This window comes from Acipenser ruthenus, unplaced genomic scaffold (assembly GCF_902713425.1).
Source record: "Acipenser ruthenus unplaced genomic scaffold, fAciRut3.2 maternal haplotype, whole genome shotgun sequence".
NCBI classification, from domain to species: Eukaryota; Metazoa; Chordata; class Actinopteri; order Acipenseriformes; family Acipenseridae; genus Acipenser; species Acipenser ruthenus.
Window position 1 is genome coordinate 79,648 of NW_026708224.1, and position 10,353 is coordinate 90,000.

General features: G+C 43.9%; 2 protein-coding genes across 3 annotated transcripts in view; both read left to right on the forward strand.

Moving 5' to 3' along the window:
- The first annotated feature begins 1,931 nt into the window (after window positions 1–1,931).
- Window positions 1,932–7,013, forward strand: LOC117418835 (eukaryotic translation initiation factor 3 subunit K). 2 transcript variants are annotated; one of them, XM_034031859.3, is made up of 8 exons: window positions 1,932–2,128; window positions 3,152–3,250; window positions 3,874–3,994; window positions 4,442–4,516; window positions 5,252–5,318; window positions 5,692–5,769; window positions 6,249–6,374; window positions 6,881–7,013. In XM_034031859.3, the coding sequence occupies exons 1-8, from the start codon at window positions 2,067–2,069 to the stop codon at window positions 6,910–6,912; spliced, it is 660 nt and encodes a 219-aa protein (XP_033887750.2). In that variant the 5' UTR covers window positions 1,932–2,066; the 3' UTR covers window positions 6,913–7,013. The 2 variants fall into 2 exon arrangements, with proteins under 2 accessions (XP_033887750.2, XP_033887751.2); XM_034031860.3 differs by having other exon boundaries at window positions 1,933–2,128; window positions 4,445–4,516.
- Window positions 7,014–9,147: 2,134 nt separating this feature from the next.
- Window positions 9,148–10,353, forward strand: part of LOC131730127 (calpain-9-like) — a 3,340-nt gene continuing 2,134 nt past the window's right edge. The window contains exons 1-2 of the mRNA XM_059020363.1: window positions 9,148–9,357; window positions 9,818–9,988. Of these exons, the coding sequence (XP_058876346.1) occupies window positions 9,352–9,357; window positions 9,818–9,988 (177 nt within the window). The 5' untranslated portion in view covers window positions 9,148–9,351. The remainder of the gene's footprint in view (window positions 9,358–9,817; window positions 9,989–10,353) is intronic.

Genomic DNA, 10,353 nt, shown 5'->3' on the forward strand with positions numbered 1-10,353 from the left:
TGCAGTCCTTCCTTTGCAAGCTCCTGCAGCTGCCCTGTGTGAGTTTGCTGAACCCACAGGGGTTCCTGTGTGCGTGGGCGGCTTCTCTCTCTCTCATTATAAAGCACAGAGAGGTCTGGTAAAGCATAGGGAAGCATTGTAAAGCACAGAGAGGTCTGGTAAAGCATAGGGAAGCATTGTAAAGCACAGAGAGGTCTGGTAAAGCATAGGGAAGCATTGTAAAGCACAGAGAGGTCTGGTAAAGCATAGGGAAGCATTGTAAAGCACAGAGAGGTGTGGTAAAGCATAGGGAAGCATTGTAAAGCACAGAGACGTATGGTAAAGCACAGGGAAGCATTGTAAAGCACAGAGAGGTATGGTAAAGCATAGGCAAGCATTGTAACGCACAGAGAGGTCTGGTAAAGCATAGGGAAGCATTGTAAAGCACAGAGAGGTCAGGTAAAGCATAGGGAAGCATTGTAAAGCACAGAGAGGTCTGGTAAAGCATAGGGAAGCATTGTAAAGCACAGAGAGGTCTGGTAAAGCATAGGGAAGCATTGTAAAGCACAGAGAGGTGTGGTAAAGCATAGGGAAGCATTGTAAAGCACAGAGAGGTCTGGTAAAGCATAGGGAAGCATTGTAAAGCACAGAGAGGTCTGGTAAAGCACATTAAAAACGACCATGGTAAACTAACCCTTATAAAAGTGTCCCATAGTAAAAGCACAGCCTAGTGTAATAAATAGGGTGACCAGATTTTCAAAACTCAAAACCGAGACACATTGTTAAATAATTGATAATACTAATGAAACTTTAATAGTTATTTAAAAAGCTCTCCCTCTCACTCTTAGTATTATTTTTTTTGTTTTTTAAACAGCTAGCTAACGTCATAACGCTCCCAGGTGTATATTGTAGCTAATTAGTTTAACTTGCCCTATTGTGTTGTACATATTGCAACTTTCATATTTAGTTTATTATTAAAATAAATAAATTAATAAATTAATTAATTAATAATAATAATAATAATAATAATAATAATAATAATAATAATAATAATAATAATAATAATAATAATAATACATTGTGTAGATCGCAGTTAAAATGCCCTTTCGTTTGGGCATATCTTGCTTTCTGTTTTGCACTCATGCATCAGGCCCTGTTTATCGATGTTGTGGAAGGAGGTTTTAACCTGCTGGATTTGGATGCTTGCAAGTAGGAAGGAAAGCTTCACTGAGGGAGGAATCTTGATTAGTGCATTGGTGCCTGAAACAGCCTTTGAGAATATAAACAAACTGAAGTGTCAATAAAGCCCGCTTATTGATAAAGCCAAACTCTTAAACGTAGATGGAAAGTTTCTTACATATAAGTTTATTCGCTGCAAATAAATAATAACTAACAAAAACGTGCGTCAAGAAATCCTTGTTTATTGTGTGACCGTGTCTGTGTATTGAAATGCAAAACAGCTCGGCTTGAAACTGAAACATGCACAAACTTGCTCTAGTTTTTTCTGACACGTATCACTTTTGTTTACTCAAACAGTTTCAAATACCGGTACGCAAATATATTTCAAACCGCAACGATAAAGCGAGTGGATTATGCGCTGCCAGTGTTGCGAAGCCTCAGGAGAAGAAGAAAAAAGCCCAAAACAAGCCCAATCCATTTGAGAGGGAAGGGTGTTTATACAAATTCCATATTTTTTTCAAATGACGTGCATCTGCATTGACACCTGTCAATCACCAAAACCACCCCTAAGAGCCACCTTTAACTACTGAAGTCACGTCACCTATTACAAAAAACCCCGCGACTCAAGCGACTCTCAATAAAAAAACAAGCCGAGTTCCGCTTATTATACGCGGACTTGGCAGCTGCGCGCTGCGCCGACTCGTACCACGTGATGGCGGTCCCTAACCCTGAAGCCAACATTTAAATATTCTTCACACTTCCGCTCCTTCCCTGTCATGTGACAGGGGTGACTTCCTTTCCGTTCTTTTTCACCGTCCGGTGTGCCTTTTTCCGCTCCCTGGCCTCACGTGTGGCTCACAGCCGAACCGAACCGAACCGAGCGCGATACCAGAACCGGAGCCGCCGACATGTCGTCGACATTTGAGCAGATGAGGACGAATGTGGGAGAGTTACTCCGAGGAATCGACAGGTACAGAGTAAAACGTGTCTGGCAGCGCACCGCTGGTAATACCCGTGATCTCGAGTTTACATTGTTCTCTTAAATATTAACGCATTTAGATTAAATCGCTTTCGAGCAATTGTGATAAACGTTAACCAAAAACGAGTCCGTGGACGTTTTGATTAGGCTGTACGGCAGTGTGCGTGTCTATTAAAATGTTACGTTTATATTTTCACGTTTGTATGCATTTTGAATGACAAGAAAAATAATTTACGAAAGGATTGTTTTTTGTTTGAAACTGTAGTGCATAAAAATGTGTGTGTGTGTGTCTAATATCTATATATCTGTCTATCTATATAAATATCTATCTATCTGTCTATCTATCTATCTATCTATATATGACTGGCATTTTTCAGTTTTATTTTTTATTAAACAGTTGCAGATTTCAAGTTAGTTGTAACAATTTATAAGTAGCTTGAACTGTGCAACTGTTTTAAGAGCTGAAAACAATTACAAAGGGCTAATGAAGGGTCTAGTTAAGTAACTGGGATCTCAGTTGGAATGAAAACCAGCAGACGCAGGGGGTCCCCAGGACCGGGGTCGGGGGTCCCCAGTTTTTAATTAGTAGTTTTCTCTTTGTTAGGATGCAGAGACAGCTTAACGACGATTAATTCATATTTTCAAGGGAGGTAGAGCATTGGGGAAAACCCCCCCCCACTGAAAAGTCGATGCCCTGTTTATTAACAACCTCCCTCCTCTCCCCCCTCCCTCCCCTTCTCTCCCCTCCCTCCCTCCCCTTCCCTCCCTCCCTCCCCCCTCCCTCCCTCCCCTTCCCTCCCCCCTCCCTCCCTCCCCTTCCCTCCCTCCCTCCCCTTCCCTCCCTCTCTCTCCCCCCTCTCTCTCTCCCCCCCTCCCTCCCTCTCTCCCTCTCCCCCCCTCCCTCCCTCTCTCCCTCTCCCCCCCTCCCTCCCTCTCTCCCTCTCTCTCTCTCTCCCTCCCTCCCTCCCTCCCCCCCCCTCCCTCCCTCTCCTCTCCCCTCTCTCCCCCCCTCAGGTATAACCCTGAGAATCTGGCCACGCTGGAGCGTTACGTGGAGACTCAGGCTCGGGAGAATGCGTACGATCTCGAGGCAAACCTGGCTGTGCTCAAACTGTGAGTTCATCATCATCATCATCATCATCATCATTATTACAGGGAGGGGAATCAGACTCCTGCTGCACAGCAGTGTCACCCAGTCCAGGTTTTACCACCAGCTTCATCACCCAGTGTGTGTGCAGCTCTGGCCAAAAGTTTTGCATCACCTGGAAATTTAGGATTATTAAAAAAAAACAAAAAAAAAAAAACTATATGAACAGAATTTAGATATTTTCTTAAACATCATGTAATCGAAGAAACTACAAAATGACATCGAAAAAAAAAGTCTACCGGAAGCCATACTAGTAGTACAGTATTTCATGTTAGATTTCCAAATGTCACATCTTTTAATCTGTCAGTTTTTCATTAAGTATATGGGGAAAACTACAAAGCAGTGTGCAATTCAATATGTTAACGTGACATCATTGAGCAGATTTCACTCGACTTCGTGAAGCACAATTCTACAGGGGGGTGCGAAACATTTGACCAGAGCTGTAGGTAACAAGCTCAGGTGCGTCTTAAAATTAAACTCCCAGTGAAACCAGGATGAGATCAGACTGCTGTGCAACGGGAGTCTCATTCGCATCCCTGTAGTGTTGTGTGTATTGCAGTCTCCTGTAACCTCCCTCTCTCTGCTGCAGGTACCAGTTTAACCCAGCGTTCTTCCAGACCAGCATCACCTCACAGATCCTGCTCAAGGCGCTGACCAACCTGCCCCACACTGATTTCACCCTGTGCAAGTGCATGATTGACCAGACCCATGTATCCTTCATACACGAGCGGCGATCTGAGCAAAACACAAATAAGTACATCGTGGGAATGCTGTCAGGGTTTAAAAACCCATTCGCTCGCTTTAAAGGAGCGCTGACCATCTTTAAAATCCATTCTCTCACCTCTTATTAGCTTTATTAACATGATCACTGGCCCCTCCCTTTAAAGGAGCGCTGACCATCTTTAAAATCCATTCTCTCACCTCTTATTAGCTTTATTAACATGATCACTGGCCCCTCCCTTTACAGGAGCGCTGACCATCTTTAAAATCCATTCTCTCACCTCTTATTAGCTTTATTAACATGATCACTGGCCCCTTCCTTTAAAGGAGCACTGACCATCTTTAAAATCCATTCTCTCAGCTGTGATTGCCTCTAGCTTGTAATTCCCTGGTAAGCAGGCAAGGGGCGCCGTTGGTTCCTTAACCCTCCCTGCTAGCAGGAGGAGCGTCCTATCAGACAGATCCTCTACCTAGGAAACCTGCTGGAGACCTGCCACTTCCAGTCCTTCTGGGTAAGACAGCTGGAGCCGGGAGAGAGAGGCTCTCCTGCCAAATACCGTCCTGGGGCTCATCCCTGAGCTTAAAGGAGCGAGCTGTTGAGACAGGCTGCAAGATCTGAATCTATTTAGCCTGGAACACAGAAGGATTAGGGGGAGGTTGGAGGGGGGAGGGGTACTTTTTTGAAGTCAACTCCTTTTAAATTGCCAAAAGGAGCTGACGTCGTAGGGATGGGAATAAGACTCCTGTTGCACAGCAGTGTCACCCAGTCCAGGTTTTACTACCAGCTTGATCAGCCCCAGTGTGTCCAGGCAACAAGCTCAGGTGTGTCTTATTATTAAACGCATAGTGAAAGCAGGTATGGATCGAATCCCTATGCAATAGGAGTCTTGCTTCCATCCTTGCTCGGTAACCCAAACCTGTTGTTTAAACGCAGCACAGAAGCCGGGACCAGAGGGACACAGTGTGAAGTGAAGTGGAGACAGACAGGAGACACTTCTTCACACAGAGACAGCGGGGAGGGTGTGGAATGGGTTACAAGGGTTGCCAAGGGTTACCGAGCCACGTTGTCCATGCTGAATCACTGGGATCCTTTAAGACCCGACTTGACAAAGTTCTGAGATCAGACAGCTGCTCAGAACCGGAGGCGCGCTGACGGTCCGAACGGACTCCCCTCCATCGGGAATGAGCTCATGTTTCTGTGTTCTCTCTGTCTGTCTCTTCCTGGATTGCGATTCCCGGCTCTGCAGCAAGGTCTGGAGGAGAACAGGGAGCTGATCGACGGGATAACCGGGTTCGAGGACTCTGTGCGCAAGTGTGAGTTCACAGACCCGCCCCGCGCAGGAATACAAACCCTGGTCCAAAACTTTTACAGTGTGCAAGTGTCGGGTGTGTCTGCCTCTGATCGTGTTGAGAGTGCTTTTCATTCCCTCGCACGCTTTGTATGACAGACCCCTCCCCGACACAGCAAAGCGTGCGAGGGAATCTGGCTCATCTGAGTCTCTGAGTTTTTTGTATCTTCCAGATGTCCCCGTGTGACATCGAGAGGTTTTATTTATTTGTGTCCGTCCCTATATGAGGTCGCCATGCATGAAAGGGTTAAAACATACAAGTTTATTATTATATTGTAAGATTTAACTGGATTAACCATGTCTCTTCCTCTCTCGCTGTCTCTCGAACCCGTGTCCAGTCATCTGTCATGTGGTGGGCATCACGTACCAGAACATCGATAGGAGGCTGCTGGCAGAGATGCTGGGAGATCAAACAGGTGAGTGGGGAGTGGGGAGGGGGGAGGGGGGAGTGGGGGTCACCTCTATAACACTAATGAAGGCACTAGAGCCCAAACGCTGGTCTGCTTGACTCAGTTTAGTTTCAGTAACGCTGATGAAGGCACTGGAGCCCAAACGCTGGTCTGCTTGACTCAGTTTAGTTTCAGTAACGCTGATGAAGGCACTGGAGCCCAAACGCTGGTCTGCTTGACTCAGTTTAGTTTCAATAACACTGATGAAGGCACTAGAGCCCAAACGCTGGTCTGCTTGACTCAGTTTAGTTTCAGTAACACTGATGAAGGCACTAGAGCCCAAACGCTGGTCTGCTTGACTCAGTTTAGTTTCAGTAACGCTGATGAAGGCACTAGAGCCCAAACGCTGGTCTGCTTGACTCAGTTTAGTTTCAGTAACGCTGATGAAGGCACTAGCTGAACTCTCTCTCTCTCTCCCTCCCTCTCTCTCTGTCTCTCTCTCACAGACGTGCAGATCAGGTCCTGGTTGAGTAAGTATGGATGGACGGAGAACGAGGACGGTCAGATCTTTGTGTACAGCCAGGAGGAGAACGTCAAACCCAAAAACATCGTGGAGAAGATCGACTTCGAGAGTGAGTATCTCTCTCTCTCTCTCCTCCCTCTCCTCCTCTCCCTTCATGGTAGTCTTTCAACGTTTCCCATAGTAAAAGCACAGCAGTGTTTAGTGAAGCACAGAGAGGTATGGTAAAGCATAGGGAGGCATTGTAAAGCACAGAGAGGTCTGGTAAAGCATAGGGAAGCATTGTAAAGCACAGAGAGGTCTGGTAAAGCATAGTGAAGCATTGTAAAGCACAGAGAGGTCTGGTAAAGCATAGGGAAGCATTGTAAAGCACAGAGAGGTCTGGTAAAGCATAGGGAAGCATTGTAAAGCACAGAGAGGTCTGGTAAAGCATAGGGAAGCATTGTAAAGCACAGATAGGTCTGGTAAAGCATAGGAAAGCATTGTAAAGGCTTTGTGTCTCTCAGGGCTGCACGATGCCCCCTAGCTTCGAGTGAGCTTGGGCTTGTCATGAAGTTGGATTCGATGGTGGTGTGTTTTGATCTCTCTCTCTCTCTCTCTCTCTCTCTCTCTCTCCAGGTGTCTCCAGTATCATGGCCACGTCGCAGTAACTGCAGGCTCCAGGCACATTGAAAATCATTATATTTTTAAAACCGCTTTTACGTTCCTTTCTGTAAAACCTGGTTTCACAATAAACTCATTTATCCAGAAAGAGTACGTGTGTGTTTTTTCTGTTCTTGTTTTCTCCAGCGCTGTCATTGCCCTGCACTTCGATAATAATAATGAGCGCGAGTCTACACACTCCACTCTCAGCTGATTAATAATAATGAGCGCTAGTCTACACACTCCACTCTCAGCTCATTAATAATAATGAGCGCTAGTCTACACACTCCACTCTGAGCTCATTAATAATAATGAGCGCTAGTCTACACACTCCACTCTCAGCTCATTAATAATAATGAGCGCTAGTCTACACACTCCACTCTCAGCTCATTAATAATAATGAGCGCTAGTCTACACACTCCACTCTCAGTTCATTAATAATAATGAGCGCTAGTCTACACACTCCACTCTCAGCTGATTAATAATAATGAGCGCTAGTCTACACACTCCACTCTCAGCTGATTAATAATAATGAGCGCCAGTCTACACACTCCACTCTCAGCTCATTAATAATAATGAGCGCTAGTCTACACACTCCACTCTCAGCTCATTAATAATAATGAGCGCTAGTCTACACACTCCACTCTCAGCTGATTAATAATAATGAGTGCTAGTCTACACACTCCACTCTCAGCTGATTAATAATAATGAGCGCCAGTCTACACACTCCACTCTCAGCTCATTAATAATAATGAGCGCTAGTCTACACACTCCACTCTCAGCTCATTAATAATAACGAGCGCTAGTCTACACACTCCACACTCAGCTCATTAATAATAATGAGCGCTAGTCTACACACTCCACTCTCAGCTCATTAATAATAATGAGCGCTAGTCTACACACTCCACTCTCAGCTCATTAATAATAATGAGCGCTGGTCTACACACTCCACACTCAGCTCATTAATAATAATGAGCGCTAGTCTGCACACTCCACTCTCAGCTCATTAATAATAATGAGCGCTAGTCTACACACTCCACACTCAGCTCATTAATAATAATGAGCGCTAGTCTGCACACTCCACTCTCAGCTCATTAATAATAATGAGCGCTAGTCTACACACTCCACTCTCAACTCATTAATAATAACGAGCGCTAGTCTACACACTCCACTCCACTCAGCTCATTAATAATAATGAGCGCTAGTCTACACACTCCACACTCAGCTCATTAATAATAACGAGCGCTAGTCTACACACTCCACTCTCAGCTCATTAATAATAACGAGCGGTAGTTATATTAAAATTCCCGCAGTCCTGGAAAGAGAGATATTTCTTGCTATTTGAAATCCCAGGTTTTTCCGGCTCGTGTTCGCACACGTTACTGGACCAGGGGGCACAAACTCAATCAAAAAGTTAACTTTTTTTTTTTTGCTGGAAAAGTTCAGCAGATGTTAAAACGCTTGGATTGTAAATAACAATAATAATAATAATAATAAATAGGGTTACCATGTGGCTCCTGATTAACCGGATGCTGTGAGACAGAACGGGATTTCAAACTTGCCCCTAAATTGAAATAAATGAAGGTGTAAATGAACCATCCTTAGCTACAATTAATAATGGTGCTTAAATACCCGCAGGCGCGTCAAATAATTGTATTATACCAAGAATGAATTGCAGCCAGTCGCTATTTTTTTCTGTTTGTTAAAATTCAATCGCCCATATTATTCTGCAAATACAATTTCATCATCATCTCGTTGCTCTATCGATAAATTAGCTATTCGTTCATTAAGATCTGATCAGAAGCAGCTGATCAGTGTGAATTGTTTGCTGCACCCAAGCAATTCCACCACAGCAGGATTAATCTCAGCAAAGGTGGAGCTCATTTATACGTGAATTACTTTCAATTTAGGGGGAATTTTGAAATCCCGGTCTGTCTCAAAGCGTCCGGTTAATCTGGAGCCATATGGTAACCCTATTAATTAAAAATATTATAAATTAAATTGACTGGCGCCCCGGAGCGAAGGGCAAGTCTCGATGCGCCAAACTGCCTGTAAAGAGATCACTGAAGATTCTGAACTTGGTCCATTTTTGCTTTAGGAAATAAAATTAAAATGCTGTTCTCTGCGTGTGCGTGTGTGTGTGTGTGTGTGTGTGCAGTGTGTGTGTGTGTGTGTGTGTGTGTGTGTGTGTGTGTGTGTCTGTGTGTCTCACTGTGTGTGTGTGTGTGTGCGTGTGCGTGTGCGTGTGTGTGTGTGTGTGTGCAATGCCCTACGAATACAAACACACGCAGCTGGATTAGCGCCGCCCCTGTGATAAGGAAACTTTGTTTACTGGGAGGGGAGTCGGTTTTCAAAACAGGAAACGTTTTTAAGACTAGGAGACACAAAGTACTTATACTCCTGCATTCGGATATTGAGCTTCGGGAGAAAGCGAGTTGCTGTGAACGATGCAGGTTTCTGTTTATTATTATTATTATAATGATTTGTTATAATGAATGAATTAATGAATGAATTAATTGGCCAATTCAGTTTTCAAAACTTCAAAAACTTAAAAAAAACCGAAACATTTCTGCTAGAATTACTACAGCGCCAGTCCCCAGGCATGTGCGGAAATTACTCTATGGAATATTTGTTTTTGTGTGTTTTTTGATGATAAATTTATCAGAATGAAATATATATATATATATATATATATATATATATATATATATATATATATATATATATATATATATATATATATATATAATGGCAGTAATGTACTGTCGTATTTCAGAGATAAAAACTCGTCAGGGAGTCGCGGATACTATGACGGTGAATAGGATGCGAATAAATGAGGTTCAACTGTATACATACTGTATATTTTAAATATAAATATATAAACTAACACCAAACACTGTTATTATGTAAAAGGCTGGTGGCATTAGCAAGGTGTCCGGGGTCCGAACGCACCCGAACTTAGCTCAGCAGAATTCGGGTCCCATACCAACCAAACCGGGACCAGCGACCGAACTGTTCGTGGACGCGAACTTCCCGAAAGGACTGCCGGACCCCGCGGGGGAAATCGTGTGGAAACGACCAAAGGTGAATTATTTTATTATATAAATCTATTGTGCAACATCAATACACGTCAGTATATTTGCAAGGTAAATTTTCTGTGTGCTTTTCCCACAGTGTACCCTGGCTTGACATGTTTATTAATATGCTTTACAATGCTTCCCTATGCTTTACCACACCTCTCTGTGCTTTACAATGCTTCCCTATGCTTTACCAGACCTCTCTGTGCTTTACAATGCTTCCCTATGCTTTACCATACCTCTCTGTGCTTTACAATGCTTCCCTATGCTTTACCAGACCTCTCTGTGCTTTACAATGCTTCCCTATGCTTTACCAGACCTCTCTGTGCTTTACAATGCTTCCCTATGCTTTACCAGACCTCTCTGTGCTTT